This window comes from Rhincodon typus, chromosome 22 (genome assembly GCF_021869965.1).
Source record: "Rhincodon typus isolate 14 chromosome 22, sRhiTyp1.1, whole genome shotgun sequence".
Taxonomy (NCBI): Eukaryota; Metazoa; Chordata; class Chondrichthyes; order Orectolobiformes; family Rhincodontidae; genus Rhincodon; species Rhincodon typus.
The window spans coordinates 9950026-9967734 of NC_063353.1; the positions used below are offsets into that span (position 1 = coordinate 9950026).

At 41.7% G+C, this 17709-nt stretch overlaps 1 protein-coding gene across 1 annotated transcript in view; it reads right to left on the minus strand.

Annotated features, from left to right (window-relative positions):
* Positions 1 to 17709, minus strand: part of arhgef39 (Rho guanine nucleotide exchange factor (GEF) 39) — a 61740-nt gene that overhangs the window by 16623 nt on the left and 27408 nt on the right. The window contains exons 4-5 of the mRNA XM_020515963.2: positions 14615 to 14735; positions 13664 to 13782 (exon numbers count right to left, since the gene is read on the minus strand). Of these exons, the coding sequence (XP_020371552.2) occupies positions 13664 to 13782; positions 14615 to 14735 (240 nt within the window). The remainder of the gene's footprint in view (positions 1 to 13663; positions 13783 to 14614; positions 14736 to 17709) is intronic.

Below are 17709 nucleotides of genomic sequence, written 5' to 3' on the forward strand. Positions count from 1 at the left end.
CCACACTGTAGAGATTCTATCCCTTTATGGTTCACTAATATCCTTTAGGGAAGGAAGTCTACCATCCTTCTGAACCTAAACATGAATTTAAACTCATAGCAATGTGGTCAAATCTTAATTGTCCTCAGCCCAAGGGCAATTTGCAATGGCAACGTCTGCATCCCGTGAAAGGGATAACAAATAAAAAAAATACCGATAATGTGAAGGTATCACATTCAGGTAGGATTCTACCCAAAAGGGAAGGTGGGGGAAGGAAGGACAAGGGAGGTATAATTTGGAGACGGACCTAAAGCTGGGACACTTCTCTTGTGCTTACGCTCTTTGTAATTAATGTGTTAAGATTCCTTTTCCCTCAATTTCTGAATGTCTGCTGTTTCAACTGAAAATAAAAGGATTGCACACGCAGAACATAACACACAGGTGCTTCCCTTGTCAAAGTCTACAGGCAATTTTAGAATTTTGATGCACAAGCACTAAGGCACTCTCTACAAGTGAATATTTTTTATAAAACAAGGCACTGGATATGTAAATATTCCACAGGTATTACCGATCACTCAATAGCTACAGATAAAGGTCAATCTGACTGTGCTATGAAGGTCAGGCTGCCCGTGGTATTTCATAATCAGTAAAATCCCAAATACACTCCATTGCAGTGCCCAATTGTTGCTTAGAGTTTCTGCATCTAGTCCTCTATCTATCTCTACTATATCATAGGCTGCACCAATTAGAGAATACAGTACAGTCGATGCAAAGCATTTTCCCAATATCAGTTCCAGTTTGAATGCATTTCCCCCTGCCTTAATTAGCTTGCGAATCCAAATTATTTAAATCTAATTAACTATCGTCTTGGCCTTTTCTGACAACATCTCTCAAGTATTTTCTTTCCAGGTTTAAAGGCCTAAGTCTAACCTCTATCATTCCTTGTGACAGATCTCTGATATAAGCTTGACCCTGTGACTGTTTGGTGCTGTTCCTGGAGGATCTGACCCGACAGCACAAACCAGATGCCTTACTGAATTTGTGGCTGGACCAGAGTGCAGTATGGTTAGATCTGGACTTTCTCTGGCTCGTGTTTGTATGTTTGTCTGTATCGTTTAACACTGACGTGGCTTTGCTGATCACTGCTATGTGCTATTTGGATGCTGTCTCTCCAAGGCCTCACTTAGCCTCATCCTTAGGCTTTACAACACCATTCACAAGGAAAGCTTGCAAGCAGAAATGTTATGCAAGCTTCACACAACTCTGTCCAGGTAGTAGTAATGGTTTGAAATATATTACCAGGGGAAATCCACAGTAAACCTAAATAACATAATGAGACACAAATGTGTTCACAGTTTTAAGATGTGACATCCTGCTAGCAACAGGTTATTCATCAATTTTCACATTTTTTAAAAAATTAAAATGAAACACAATGACATACTATTAGCGGGGAATCTCTAATTTGTGGTCATCATCCGTTCATGATAAAATGAAAAAGGCACTAATGTCAAAAAATTTATCACTGAGTCCCCAACTATCAATGTTCTGGGGTTACCACTGACCAGAAACTGAACTGGACTAGCCATATGAATACAAGAGTAGGCCATAAGATGAGAATTATGTGGTGATTTGCTTATTCCTTGACTGCCCAAAGTCCGTCCACCCTCTACAAGGCACAAATCAGGAGCTGGGATGGAATACTCCCCACTTGCTTTAATGGGGGCAGCTTGACACCAGCTAGGACAAAGCAGCCTGCTTGAATGGCATCACATCCACAAATATTCAGGCCCTCCACCACTGCTGATTAGTGGAAAAAATACGCACCATTGACAAGACGCACTGCAAAACTTCACCAAGGTTGCTTAGACAAGACCTTCCAAACATGGGTCCACTTCCATCACAAAGGACAAAGGGAGGCAGAGAGATGGGAACACCTTCACCTACAAAGTTCCCCTCCAAGCCACTCACCATCCTGACTTGGAAATATATCACTGTCCTTTCACTGTTGCTGGGTCAAAATCCTAGAACTCCCTTCCTAAAACACTGTTTGTTTTAAATTCATACATGGGACATAGGTGTCGTTAGCTAGACATTTATTGTCCACCACAAGGTCCTGGAGCAGGTGGTAGTGAGCTGCTTTCTTGAACCACCGCTGAGCTTTGGTTGCAAGGAAAACCTTTAAGCATTTCCTCCATTTTACTTTCAGCTCTCCAGTGATGGCAGGTTGCTTCATTCATCACATCTCATTGGGTTCTAGGAGTCATTGAGATGTAGAGTCTCCAAGCTGCATTATTTCTCGGATCATTCTTTAAGAGATAAAGAAAAGCCACAGACCACAGGTAAACAAGACTTTTCTGTCATAAAGAGGCAGTAAGAACTGGCGATGCTGGAGTCTGAGATAACACGGCGTGGAGCTGGATGAACACAGCAGGCCAGGCAGCATCAGAGGAGCAGGAAAGCTGATGTTTCAGTTCGGGACCCTTCTTCAGAAACGGGTTGGGGGGAGTGGTGGGGGAAGGGAGGTCAGAAATAAATCGAGAGAGAAGGGGGTGGGGCTGGGGAAGGTAGGTGGGATGGTGATAGGTGATTGCAGATAGGCAGTAGTGGGGATTGGTCAGTGAGGTGGAAGGAGCGGATAGGTGGGAGAGAAGATGGACAGATCAAGGAGGGGGGCATGGGGATGAGAGGGAGGGTTGGTCATGGGACGAGGCCAGGGTGGGGAGATTTTGAAACTAGTAAAGTCCACATTGAGACCATTGGGTTGTAGACTCCCAAGGCGGAATATGAGGTGCTGCTCCTCCAGTTTCCGGGTGGCTTCATTGTGACACTGGAGGAGACCCAAGATGGACATGTTGTCCAGGGAGTGGGAGGGGGAGTTGAAGAGGTTCGCGCCTGGAAGGTGTTGTTGTTTGTTGCAAACAGAGTGCAGATGCTGTACAAATTGGTCTCCGAGTCTCCGCTTGGTCTCACCGATGTAGAGGAGGCCACATCGGGAGCAGCGGATGCAATAGGCCACATTAGCGGATGTGCAGGTGAACCTCTGTCTGATGTGGAAGGTTTTTTTGGGTCCTTGGATGGAGGTGAGGGGGGAGGTTTAGGGACAGGTGTAGCACTTCCTGCGGTTGCTGGGAAAGGTGCCAAGGGGTGGTGGGGCTGGTGGGGAGTGTGGCCCCCAACACCTCCATGTGGCCTCCTCTACATCGGGGAGACCAAGCGGAGACTCGGAGACCGCTTTGTAGAGTACCTGCGCTCTGTTCGCAACAAACGAGAACATCTTCCAGTCGTGAACCACTTCAACTCCCCCTCCCACTCCCTGGGTGACGTGTCTATCCTGGGCCTCCTCCAGTGTCACAACGACACCACCCAGAAACTGGAGGAGCAGCATTTCATATTCCGCCTTGGCAGCCCATACCCAAGGTCTCAATTTGGACTTTACTAGCTTCAAAATCTCCCCACCCCTGGCCTTATCCCATGACCAATCCTCCCTCTCATTTCCGCCTCCTTGACATAACCTGTCCACCTTCTCTCCCATCAATCCGCTCCTCCCACCTCACTGACCAATCCCCACCCATCCTCTCTATTTCAGAGCTCCCTTCCCCCTCCCCCATTTCTGAAGAAGGGTCCCAACCCGAAACGTCAGCGTTCCTGCTCCTCTGATGCTGCCTGGCCTGCTGTGTTCCTCCAGCTCCACAGTGTTTTCTGCCATAAACACCTATAGCTTGGCAAGGTAACAAAAAAGAAATGCAAAATGAGACACAAACATGAAATGAGTTGATTGATTGCTCATGTCCAACGAAGAGTGAGGCAGGAAAGAGGCAAGGTGCCTTGCTGTAGTTGGAATTACTTTTGTTAATGCCAGTTTGAAGAAGACCTATGCAATCCAAAGTGAAAAGTATGTTACAAAGACCTGGGCAATTTAGAATGCATTCTACAAGGAGCCTATTGGAGCTGAACATGGAGGATATTGATAAACACTGAAAAGGACTGGCTTTCATTCATTAAAGAACGTGTTGCACATACAAGTTAACAATGGAACAGAGGTCATACAGCCGGACTAAAATAATCAATCTTTCAAGCCGATATGAAGAGTTCCTGATTAGAAAGCGAGCATATAGAGAGCTATAGTCGAGCTAGTGGTATCCTTCAAAAGGCCTGAATGGAAGATTATAGGGAGGTATCTGGTTAAACTGCTGGAGAAGAAAATATAGGGCAAAGGTCACCCTGCATGCTACTGTTGGCCAGCCGTTTTAAACTATAAATCCAATTTCAAATTGAATCACCTATCCTGAACAATCTGTTCTTTCTTTGTGAATTTTCTTGCTGGACAGTATTTTATTTTAACGCAATCAAAAGCACTCAATGTCCTTTGAAACCACTATTGCAAAGAGTTTAGCTGGAAGATGCACCAAAACTCTGATAAATATTTTCATCAATTGTTTCAACAGAGTGACAGAACAGCAGGATTGAACAGGATCGTGGGAACTTTCATATGTTTGCCCGTGTGAATCCACAAGATTAAAAAAAGTGGCTTCTGAGGATTTTGCGGTTTAGCCTAAACTTGGATTCCCTGGCATTAATGGGTGGCCAATGGGATGATATGGTGGTGCTAATACTGCACATGATACCAAGGAATATCCCAATCTTTTCTGATCAGTGCCAGCTGAATAAGGTAGTTGTGTTTCAGTTCAACATCTCCTCAGATGGCATTTCTGACAGTGCAATGCCCCCCACCTATTTAACACTGCATTAGATACTGTATGTCCAATTCTTGGAGTAGACTTGGTAGTGCACTCTTTACCAGTTGAAGCGAGCTGACAACAGGCTGTACCTTCGTGTCAAAGTGTTATTTTAAAAATTTCAATCCAACCTGGATATTCTCCAATTAAGCAACACACCACTCAGTCTAGAATATCTGGTGTAAAATATTCAAACTATTTCGGAGTTACCAAACAATTACTGACAATCTGCTCTCTTCGGCAATGTACACAATGGGAATCTAATTAGTACACATTCAACTAGACCAAACAATCCCTGTTGTCGGCATTCCAGGAGGAACAGTGTAATGAAAACATAACAGCCTTGACATACAGGTCTGCATAACAGTAACTGGTCCACGATTTGCTTCTCATATAATTAGTGTATTTTGTTACTGTCTGATGAATATTTTCTAGTAATAAAGGGCAGCAGAAGGCAAATTCCACCTCCTCTGGGCCTAATATGCCAATGATGCACGACTGTCACTGTGGGAGTCTGTCAAATGCGAAGTGTTCCACTGTGCAGGCCCTCTCCAAGCAGTGACAGCAGCTGGCTCCAGCATATGCTTTCACGAGCAGGAGCTTCCCAAGACCTGCTGCTTTCATCGCTGCGGAGATTAATTACTGCAGACTGGTGTGAGTTGCAGGCAGGCCAGGCCTAGGGGAGATTCCCACACTATCTACTGTGACAGTAGACATAATGTGTCCTGTCATTTGGAAGCCCAGCACTTTCTTCTCTCCCCTTCTTAGCTTGAAAACAAATTTACTTGAAAGCCACGCTAGAAATTCTGCAGGTTTACTTATTTTGCAGAAATGTTGGGACCAAAAACACAGTTTAAACTTAAAATCCACAGTCATGAGCATAAAATTACAAGATCGATAATGCAGTCTGAATAATATGAAAACGGCAGCTTGACTATGTTACTGAACCATATACGGATCCAAAGTGAAAAATGTTTAAAAAGATGTTTGTGACATAAAACTAATAAATGTATTGATTATACACAATGGCTCATCACAGAGCTGACATGAATTTGACTTTCATGCAATTGGACAGTGGGAATTCACAGGAGCTTAAAGCAATATCAAGGACAGACCCCCAAGTGTACTTGAAAATCATCCTCTCATCATTTACTACTTCACACAACACAGAGACAAATTGGTTCCTCCCAATGTCAGCTCTGAAAAAATGGGAAAAGGCACATCATGGAGAAGATCACAGATGAAAAAAAAGTGTAACAAGTAAGAAAAGCAACAAGTAACTACCACAAACCCAAGAAAAAAATAAGAATAGAATAGAAAGAGAGGGCCTGCACAAATAAAGGCAACATTTACGGGTGTTTCCTCTCCAGAAAAGCTCGACGATGACGTTATTTTTTGGGTCTCTTGTTTAACTTTACATTCACCTGCAAAAATCCATTTACCAGCAAGCTGAACAAATTCAAGTGAACCAGCCCTACTTTTCCAATTCTCCAGATATTTCTCAGCCATTCTCAAAAGCTGAGGACAGGACAGAGAGAAAGTGAGAGCGGGAGAGAGAGAGAGCGAGAGAGAGTGCGAGAAAGGTAAATAAAAAGGAATCACCGAGAGTGCATGGTAAATTTTTTAACCAATCGTTACGCATTATCACATAATTGAGAGTTGGGGAAGGATATTCGGCTCAGTGTCTGCACCTGGCTCTTCAAATGCGCATTCCACTTAGGGCTATAATCCTGCTTTTTCATCCCATAATCTTGTACATTGTTTCTTTTCAAATAACTGTCTAATTCCCTTTTGAATGATTCAACTGAACCGGTCCCGGTCACACCCTCTCCTACAGCCACCCGCTGCATGAATAAGTTTTTGGTCACGTTGCTTTTGATTTTTTTACCAATTCTTTTAAATGTGAGGCCTCTCAGTTCTTGAGCCTTTCACAAGTGGGAACAGCTTCGCCCCCATCTACTCTGTCCAAACCCCGTATGGATTTGAATACCGCCATCAAATCTCCTCTCAGCCACTTCTTTTTATGCCAGGCAAACAGTCAAACATCTTCAACTGGGCTTCGTCGTTGCAAGTCGTTTATCATCATTATTCTACAGAAGTTTGTCAACAGGACTGACAAAAGTTTTATGAAATTAAGAATGTTGAAGAGCCATAAATAAGTTTTCCGCATGGAGTTAACATCTGGAACAGGTGCATTGCAAAGACATCGTCAATGGGAGTCAATTATTAAACGCTCAGCTTTCACATATCCTCTTTCTATACCCAGACTATTGTAACTGACATCAGGAAATGCCACCATTCTGGAAAGGATAGACAGTGAGACACAACTGGCAAAGGCTACGCACCCAAGGACCTCAGTAAAAGGACTGGGAAATCTCCACACACTGTTCTGGCAACTGTCTGGTGGAATGAGTGCCCTTTGCTGGATCTTTCCAGATTGACAGATTGCACCATAAAAACCAGCGAGCTCATTAGAGAGGAGGCAGAACAAATCAGCCACAATATCAGTGCCCAAGATTCATCCAGCATGTGTTGGGCATAGGGCATCCGTTGGCACATCATCACCCTGGCTCCCTGCCCAGAGCATGCAGGAGGGTGGCATGCTCCAATATCTGCTGACATTTGGCAATGTGTAGATGGAGACCAAGGTGGCAACTTGACATTATTTGAAGCAATTTACCCGCTTGCACTTGGCAAGCAGAGGATAGAAAGTAGCAAGCTCCAGCTTCACAGCTGTTGGATGGAGCCACTTAGAGTTACTTAGAAAGCCCTCAAGGTCACTTTGGAGAAGTGGGCCAATTATAAAACTAGGTTCTCTGACAAGGCATCAAAACCAGCCTGTAACCTATTGAAAGATCCTTCAAGCGATGGCCAGCTTCAGAACAGAAAAGTAAACACTGCACTTGGTCAAACGTACAGAGTTCTACAAAAAAACATTTTGCTTCGAATGTGAGTGAGCTTCTCACAGAGTGTCTTTATATTTGCAATATTAACTCAAATTTATGGATGGCCATCACCATCCTGTCATCTGCAGGGGCAGGAAGAATGATAAAAAGCTTGAGCAATGAGATGGGGATTGGAGGATTTTAAGGGAACAAGTCTCAGCTAAAGGCAGAACTTGCAATACTGGACAAACGGGGGGAAGATAGGCTAAAGAACTTGAGGATAGAAAGTTATTACAGGACTGGAGGAGTCATTGAGATACATGGAGGGACAAGAGTACAGGAAGGAATTAAAGGCCAACATGTATTTTTAATTTGAAGTGAGCAGATGGGGAGCAAAGTCAATGAGGATAAACGTAACTGGTGGGTGGAACAAGGTGCAGGATCAGATACAAGTCGTAGAGTTTTAAATGAGTTGGAGTAAATAAAGAACAGAAGGGGAGACTAATGGAGAGAGTGTAGATTAATTTATCCAGAGGTGGCAAAAGCAGTGTTGACTATTTCAGCTGCAGATACACTCAGATGAGAATAATTGGGCAATAACCCAGAGGTGGAAGTAGCTAATATAGAGAGAATGCGGGCCTGGAATCGCAGATTGCAAACTAATAACAGAGCAAAAACTCTCAACTGTCCAGGTTTATAGCCTAAGAGACAGCTTGGTGGTAGTGGTGGTCGGAGAAAACAGGGATCAGAACCTTCTGCTCTAAGACTTTTTTTAAATTCACTTGAGGGACATGGGCATGGCTGACTGGTCAGCATTTAATGCCTGTGTCTAGATGCCCTTTTAGAAGGTGGTAATAAGCTGCCTTCTTGAACCGCGGCAGTCCACTCGCTGTGGGTTGACCCACAATGCCGTTAGGGAGGGAGTTACAGGATTTTGACCCAGCGACAGTGACAAAACGGTGATATATTTTGAAGTCTGTTTGGCGAGTCATTTGGAGAGGAATTTGCAGGAGGTGACGTTCCCACGTATCTGCTGCTCTCATCCTTCCAGATGGAAGTGGTCGTGGGTTTGGAAGGTGCTGTCTGAGGATCTTTGGTGAATTTCTGCAGTGCATCTTTTCAATTTGAAGTTAAAGTATGGTAGTGACCCTTGGAGACAGTGCCATATCTGTCATGGTTGGGGATGAGTTATCTACATGATCTTATGTTTCCCAATTTATCATCTATGTGAGCGAATCGTTGTGCAAGTTATTTGGTGAATCATATGTGGTGAGTAAGCAGGAAGTTGTCCCCACTGGCAGGCTTGATGATCCTATAGACATGATTAAACACCAGTGGGTCACCACTTCACTTGCTGCAAATCAGAAACTCCCCAGGAGCCTGCGGTAGGCACCCACAGAAGTCCAGAAACACCTGCCAAGAAGTCAAAGCTGGCTGCCAAGTTTGTTGGCACAGCCTTACAGATACTGCTGGATGGAGCCACCATGTGAAGGTTCTGTCCCTGAGAATATGACATTTGGATGCCTTAAAAGTAGTAGGTCATTTAGTCCACCACTCAATAAGACCATGATTGACCTGGTTGTAGTCTTGGCTCCGCATTCTTTGTCTGCACCGTATAATCCTTGCCTTGTCTACAAAACATTTATGAAGCAACAAGTATATTAACACTGCAGCACAGTGGCTCAGTGGTTAGCACTGCTGCCTCATAGTGCCAGGGAGCTGGGTTCAATTCCACCCTTGGGCAACTGCACGGCTTTTGCATGTTTTCCCTGTGTCTGCATGGGTTTCTTCCGGGTGATCCAGTTTCCTCCCACAGTCCAAAGATGTGCAAGTTAAGTGGATTGGCCACGCTAAATTGCCCACAATGTCCAGATTAGCCATGGGAAATGCAGGGTTACAGGGACAGGACGGGTCTGGGTGCTGTACTGAGGGTCGGTATGGACTCATTGGGCTGGATGGCCTGCTTTCACACTGTAGGGATTCTATGATATTGGTCTAAGGAAAAAAAAAAATGTGTGTCTGTCTGAAAATGCAGGAACTAATTTTAAATGCATTTCCCGATGTTAGAGTTATTCTGATAATAAGGAAAACTTGCTTTGGTTATTGCTATAATTATCTCAAAAGTGCAAGGGCTTTATCTCCAGGATTAAAACAAAACATCTTCTTAAAAAAGGAAATTAATCCCTTGAATGAAACAATAAACAGCTGGGAGCAGCTTTTGAACAAATTTATTCTAATTGGCATTAAACTTTATTGTTTCTACTGGAAAATCAAAAAGGCAGAAAAGGCTGGAAACATTCAAGTAGACCAAGCAACATCTGTTATAGTTGAAAGTAAATTAATGTGTCAGCTCCATGACCTTTCATCAAACTTGTCTAAAATAGTTAGAGATGTTCCAATATTTTGAGTGAGTACAGAAACAGGAAAAGCAGGAAAGTCGGTGACAGAGTCGAAGGCAGGAGGGATTGCATGACTGAATGGATGATGGTGCTAGACCATAGGAGAAAACATAGGGACTAGAGGAGGTGTGAACGACAAGGAAAAGTTGGAAACATTTTTGAAATGTTCTAGTTTGAGGAGGAAGCAAAAAACAACACTGAAAACAACACATCAGAAAAAGAAGAGGTGAGTGAGGAGACACAAGTAAAGAAGGACCGAAACGAAGAATGAACCACATACCCTATGCAATGGTAGGCTTTGTTAGCAGAAGTTCCATAGCAAAATATTTTATTTGGCAGGAGGCAAGTTTGATCAAAGGAGAAAGTTGGAAGAAGGTGGTGGTGGTGGGATGTGGTTAGGCTTGACCTCTAGTCAAGGAAGAGGCTGTGAGATCTCTCATCAATGTGGGTGGAGTGTGCAAACAAGAGCGACCAGACACCCACAGTGCAAAGGGAATGGTTAAAGCCAGGAAATCAGCAAGGGTCGAAAGCTGTGAAAAAGACTCCCTAGACAATAGAAGAAAAGAAAAGGTTGAGATATAAACAAATCATTTTTGTGTGACAAGTGCCGGCTGAACAAATGGACCTTCTAGGGCAAACCTTTCTGTGGATATTGGGAAGGGGCAGAAGGCTCAGTGTGTCTGGGTGGGGGTGGGGGAGGGGAGGTGAAATTATGAGACTGGAGGCAATGCAGGGAAGATCACTAAGGATGAAATGAGATAAGTGACATTCTGGGTAACTACAAGGTTATAGATTGCAGTTGTGGCTGTTGGGAGGAGCCATTAGAGAATTAGACTAATGCTACCTCAAGGTCAGGTTGGTCCACTCAACCATAACTGCATCATCCTTGTCAGGTACATTAATGACAATGCTATGCTGGGTCGGAGAGGATGAGTTCAGAGTTCAGAGGAAACAATGTTACAGCGAGTGACTGCAGTGGAAAAACGAGATGGGTGTTTCACACCAGCAGATTCTAATGAGAAGATCTAGATAGAATAAAAAGCTAAAGGGAGGATCCAGGTGGAATAAAAATTTAGAAGATGGGAGAAAGGGCCCAATGTATGAGGTGAAGTTTCCTGGCCAAAGGAGTAGTTGTGGAGGCAAAGACAATGGAAGAATCTTTTTATTCTCTCACAGGATGTGAGCATCTCTGGCTAAGCCAGCATTTATTGCCCATCTCTAATTGCCCACAGGGCAGTTAAGAGTCAACTGTATTGCTGTGGGTCTGGACTCTCAGGCCTGACCAGATAAGGACAGATTTCCTTCCCTAAATGCCATTAGTGAACAGGTGAGCTTTTCTCAACAACTGACAATGATTTTGTGGTCATCATTAGACTCTTTAATTCCAGATTCTTTATTGAATTCAAATTCCACCATCTACTATAGCAGAATTTGAACCCGTGTCCCCAAAACATTAGCTAAGTTTCTGGATTAATTGTCTAGCAATAATACCACTAGGCCATTGCATCTGCAATTGATCATGGTGAAAGCCTAAGGAGCTGAAGCCAAGAGATTTTGTGACAACTGAATTAAGCAGAGAGGAGAAGGGCAGAGGAAGTAAAAAAACGCATGGCAAGATAGTCTCAACATGAATATTCCAATTCCATATGGAGTATGAGCTGTAACTATGAAATTTGTTAAGACGAAACTAAATAGCCAACAAAAAAGATCTTATTTGGAATTACTGGTGTATTGACCTGGCAGACATTAAAACAGCAATACAAAATTGCTTCAGTTGTGTAAAAGTAAGTAGATAAAGAATTGGTGAGAATTCCACTCAATATGAAAAGTGCTGAAACTGAGAATCAGTATCAGATAGCTAATACACAAATTGGTTATTTCCTCCAATTACTCATAATGAAGTCATTATCAATTTATAGTCTTAATGATGGAGATGAAATTCCCCAGCTGTCTGAAAAATATGTCTTGAGATATTAATCACTAAGGAATACAAGGAATATCATTTGGGGCTGTTAATGGTCATTCCAAGCAATTTAATGAAAATGAGAAAGTGCCAGTGGTTGATACTCAACCTAGTGTAGTTCTACTTTTTCAAAAGATAAATCCGTCATGCATAAAAATATTGTGGAGCAACCTAACAAAAAGAATTATGGGAATATCCTCCCTGGGCAGACCGCAGTGATTCAAAAGACAAATGTTCATAGTCATTATAATGGAGACTGGGAATGACCAATAAATGCTGACCTTGCCTGCACCATTTAGTTGCAAAGCATTGGTTGCTAAAGAACTAGGTTTGTCAATGATACAGTAATGAAGAAGGATGAAGCATCCCTACCCAGAGTACCGTTCTCTAAATTTATATTTTTGAAATTCTTATCAGCTGTAAAACACAAACCATTTGCTTTGGATTGTCAGGCATGTGGTTTGAGGCTTGATGTTTGCAGCATTTGTAATGAAATAGTTAATTGGACTCTGATGTACATATTTGCAAGAATGCTAATTTTTACAAGTTACTTGTCTCTAAGTTAAACTAAAACACCAAATTTAGGAATGTTAGAATTCCTGATAAACGCCTGTTTAAAGAGATGCCTATCTGATCCAGTTACCATGGGGTGAGTTGGGGGGTGTGATGAAGGAGTGGAAAAAGACAAACAGAAACTCACTGAGCTGTCAAGTGGGAGTTTTATCAGCTTCCACAGTAGCCCAGAAAAATAAGACAGCTGCAACTGAGATGCAGAAGAAAAGCTACTGCTACAAAATAGAGGGAGCTGTTTTGTGTTAAAGACCAAACAGGATGCTTTTAATAGTTCTGGTTTCTGCTCAAAAGAAATGGAAGAAACAGAAGAGGCTCTTAAAAATTCAAGGAAGGTCAAGTTGGCAAGTTGTGTTTTGTTGCTGATAGTTGCACTTGGGAAAATCTGGCTGGGGAGAGAAACAATTGTCAATGAGACACTGAACGTTTCAACCTGGTGTGCTGGAGAGCTTGGAGTCACTTTGGGACAGCTCCTTTAATACTACATTTTTGCAGAAGTAAGGCACTGAGGAAAAGTGTTTCGTACAAATAACTTGATTGCATTAGTTAGTGAACGCTAACCTTACTTTTTTTTTAGGTCGACACACTGTTAATTCTTGTTGTCTGTTAATTCATGTTTGTACTACAGTATACTGTTTTTAGTTTGTTTTTACAGTAAAAGTCTTAACATACTGAAGTCCTGTCCTTTGGTTCTTTCAGTTGGTCATTTTGGAAATTCATTTATTTAAAAGATTGTTCTATATCAAGATCCTAACAACATAGTGTCATGAAATTGGTACTCAAGCAATGATTCAAAAACGTATGCCATTTCTGACTAAAACTGATAAAATATAGGCAGCAAATAGGACAATATATAAGCAGAAGAGTGATTCATACAAAATCAGTCAACGAGACCAATCTAGGCAAGTGATGATTTCATATGCAGAAGGAAGGGCTGGTTCCCAATTCATTTTCCAGCAAAAGGTTAGGCTTGTAAATTTCTATGGTCTTGTTCTTAAATGTTACCAAATAGCATCATAATAGGTTAGAATGGTTAGTTCATAGAACAGAAAGAAGCCACTTGACCTATCATGTTTGTGCCAAGTTATGTGTATATTGGAGAAGGGACTGTAGCAACCAATGTCTACTTACTGATAAACCCGCTTACGCGGCAGTGGAAGCAAATCCTCCAGTTTCAACCCTTGGAATTCCGGTCTAGACTCTTGGAGCCTCTTAAAACGTATAAATTGCTTATTTTTCCTTATTTGTTCCTAAAATAGACCACACAAGATGCATATTAATTAATAGAGTGTTGCAGATGTTGGCAGACAATATTAATCTCAACGATCTCTTTGTGCCCACTGCAAAGATATTTCATAACATTTTCCAATTGAAACTAATTGCATAGGGGCACATTATTATGCACAGGGATGATACTGAAGGTTGAAAAGGACAAACCAACTATTCTCTGTCACATCATCCTAATTATGCAGCCCCATGTTCCAACAATTACATTTATGTAGACCCACTGTTAAAATCAATGTTACTTGCACAGCTAGTCTTTAATCAATGGAATCAGTCAATTTACTATGGTCACATCCTTCTTCTTAATTAAGACAGTGATATCTCTCCAGCTCAGGATCTCAAAGAGATAAATAAGTACACAGGGTGGGAAATGTCAAAGAGGTGATTCCATAAGTTTACTCCAACGAACTTTGAAAGAGGAGGATAATGTCTTCAGAATGAAAGGGGTGAGGAAAAGCTGGGCATTATTTTTCAAATCAGCAACTTCAAACTCACTAAGGAAAGAGCAGGTTGCAAAAATAACCTGACAGAAAAAGCTCTAATTAACAAAGAATGCTTTCAACAGGAATATCCCCATAATCGAAGTCGAAATTATGATGCTTCTGCCACTTGTGCCAAATTTAATTAGCTCATTGGACAATTAGCCTTTCCTTTTTAAAAAAATCCATTTCTATATGGTGTTATCTCACTCTCATCATCAGAATGGTAGAATGGTGGAATAACCTATTGAAAATGTTGCTCAATGTTAATCTGTCATTACAAATACACCCTCAATGACTCATATAATTGCTGTACTACCTGTAGGACTTTGACAGCCTGCTCCATATTGTCTGTATAAGTGATATAAAGATGAAGATGAGGGCAGAAGAGGTCGAAGGCCAATCCAAACTTTCCATTTTCAAGATTACTCAGCAATGTCCTGTGTGATATAAAAACGCCAATTATCCAGTGACATGTCTCACAATCAATTATTTTTAAACTAATCAAATCAGTGCTTCATGCTCCACAACAAAGTATACTTTCTGAAAGGTAACAAATGTAGGAAAAATTCATTGATACTGAACTCAAATGGAAGACAGGTTAATGATCAAAGACATAACGAAAGTCAAACACTAATTCGCATCTGGCTGGGAATAGTTGTGCCTTTACATCTTACAATTCAGACAGATAGACTCCAAATGCTGCAGAATTGGATCAACAGAGAAGTCGTACCTAAACATCAGTTGTGAGAAACTCTTGCAAAGATGGAGGACACAGTGCCTGAACATGACATTGACTTTAAGACACGTAAATAGGGATCAACGAGTTTCAAAATCAATACCATGCATTATATATAGGAGCAAACTACTGCAGATGCTGGAATCTGTACTGAAAACAAAAAATGTTGGTGATCACAAGGGTCAGGCAGAGTCATGGAGTGACAGCAAGCTAATGTTTTCAGTCAGAGTCTGATGAAGAGTCATCTAGACTTGAATCGTTAGTTTGCTCTCTCTTTCCATGGATGCTGCTTGGCCTCCTGGGATCTTCAGCATTTTTTGTTTTCACCACGCATTAAATTTCTGCCATGGATCATATTATATCAGTCGACCCAACATAAAAGACATACTCATTTCTCATACCCCAAAAGTCATATTTTTGCACGTGCCCGGCATATCAATATTAAATCATTTTTCATTTATAATATGCTATGTTTGTAGTAGGAGGCAGCTTCACTTTTGCACCCACAAATGAATGATTTATTTACTGATACATTATAACTGGGTTCAAGTAAGCAACTCAGGCTGTGTTGTAAAGATGTGTGGAAGTTTAAAGCATGCCCACACAGAACAGACCCTCTGCTGTGAATGACAAAGATGATGATCACCCACACACCCTACAGAGATTCACTTTTATACTCACAGTACAAGTCAAGCAGCCCCAGTGTTGGAAGGATTTTGTGGAGTTACAAAAGGTCACCATATGGGCTGACATCTATGCAAAGTGGACCATTTGTCAGTAGGGGAATATATAGGAAACAGAGATCAAAATAACAATGTTTTGGTTAGTCTTGGAAAAGGACAAGGAACAAAATAGAATAGAAGTTAATTAACTGGGATGGGGCTAATTTCAGGAGGGATGATAACAAGCCTATCCCAGGTGAAATTAATCTGTCTTTGCCAAGGGAAGTGTTGCTTTCAAAGTCATAGTCAAAAGAGAGGTCTTTGAAGTCTGGCTGGTCTAAAATTACTAAGGACCAGGGATTAGAAAGGTTGGACTTAAAGTTGATAAATCACCAGGACCAGATTTGAAGCATCCAAAGTTGCTTAGGGAACTAAGCTTAGAAATTGCAGAATTACAGGCAATAATCTTCAAATCTTTCTTGCAAATACCAGAGGACTAGAGAAGTGAAAATTTTGCACCTCTCTCAAAATAAGATGCAAGGATAAATCAAGCCACTTCAGGCCCACCAGTTTAACAATGGTGGTGAGAAAATGATTAGAAACAATACTGGGGTCAAAATTAGCATGAGTAAAGATATTTCTTAATCAACCTGTTCAGAGATGCTATTTACACACCTCTAGAGCAGGTGGGACTTGAACTTGAACTTGAACTTGAACCTTCTAGTCCAGAGGTAGTGACACTACCATGGTGCTATAAGAGCCCTAAATTAAGAAGTGTTGGTGAATAAAGGAAAACTAGAACAGACATTAAAGGCAAGCCATAATTATCTAACTTGTTTGAGTTGTTGAGATGAGCAACAGAGGGGATTGAAGAGGGCAATGTGGTTAAAGTGGTGCACATGAACTTCCCAAAGGCATTTGAAAACATGTTACATGATAGGCTTGCCTTCAAAGTTAAAGTCAGTGGATTGAGAATGGCTGCACGATACGAAGTTGGCGGAGTTTGCAGGAAATACAGAAGAGTAATAAGCAGCTGTTTGACAGACAGGAGAGAGGTGTGCAGTGGCATTCCCCCAAGATCTATCCCAGGATCAGTGCTTTTCTTGGTAATTATTAAAGGGCAAGGCTTGGATGGACAAGGCAAATTTTCAACATTTCCAGTTGACAAAACTTGGAAGTCTCATAAACTATGAACAGAACAGTGATAGATTTCAAAAGAACACATAGATAGGCTGGTGGGATGGGCATATATGTGCCAGGTGAAATGTAAAGCAAAGAGATATATAAAATGATATATTTACTCAAGAACAATGAGAAGAAGTAATGCAACATAAAAGGTGTCATTCTGAAAGGGATGCAAGGAAAGGTACGTATGCTCAAAGCATTGAATATTGCAGAGCAGGTTGAGAAAGCTGTGAAAAGAGCATCAGGATCCAGGGCTTTACATATAGAGGCACAAAACCAAGGAGGTTACAATGAACATTTGTAAAACAGTCCCTACTGAAACGCTGCATTCAGTCTGGGCGTCACACTTTAGGAAAAATCTGGAGACATTAATGAGTACGCAGGAAGATTTCACAAGACTGGTTTCAGGGTTGAGAGTTTACAGTTGTAAGGATATATTGGAGAAGCTGGGCTGCTCTTCATAGAAGTAACCCACAGTGACACCAGGAAAAATATTCTTCACACAAGTAGAATGCAGTGCCTGGTAATATGTTGAAGACGGATTCAATCGTGGCTTTCAAACAGGAATTGGATAAGTACCCGAAAAGAAGTGATTTGCAGGGCTTCAGGCAAAGTGCAGGGGTTGGGGCCCATTATAGAGTCAGAGTCACACAGCACAGAAACAGACCCTTCGGTCCAACCATCTATGCCGACTGTAATCCTAAACTAAACTAGTCTCATCTCCTTGCGCTTGGCCCATATCTCTCCAAATATTTCTTATTCATGTACTTATCCAAATGTCTGTTAAACGTTGTAACTGTACCTGCATCCACCACTTCCTCTGGAAGT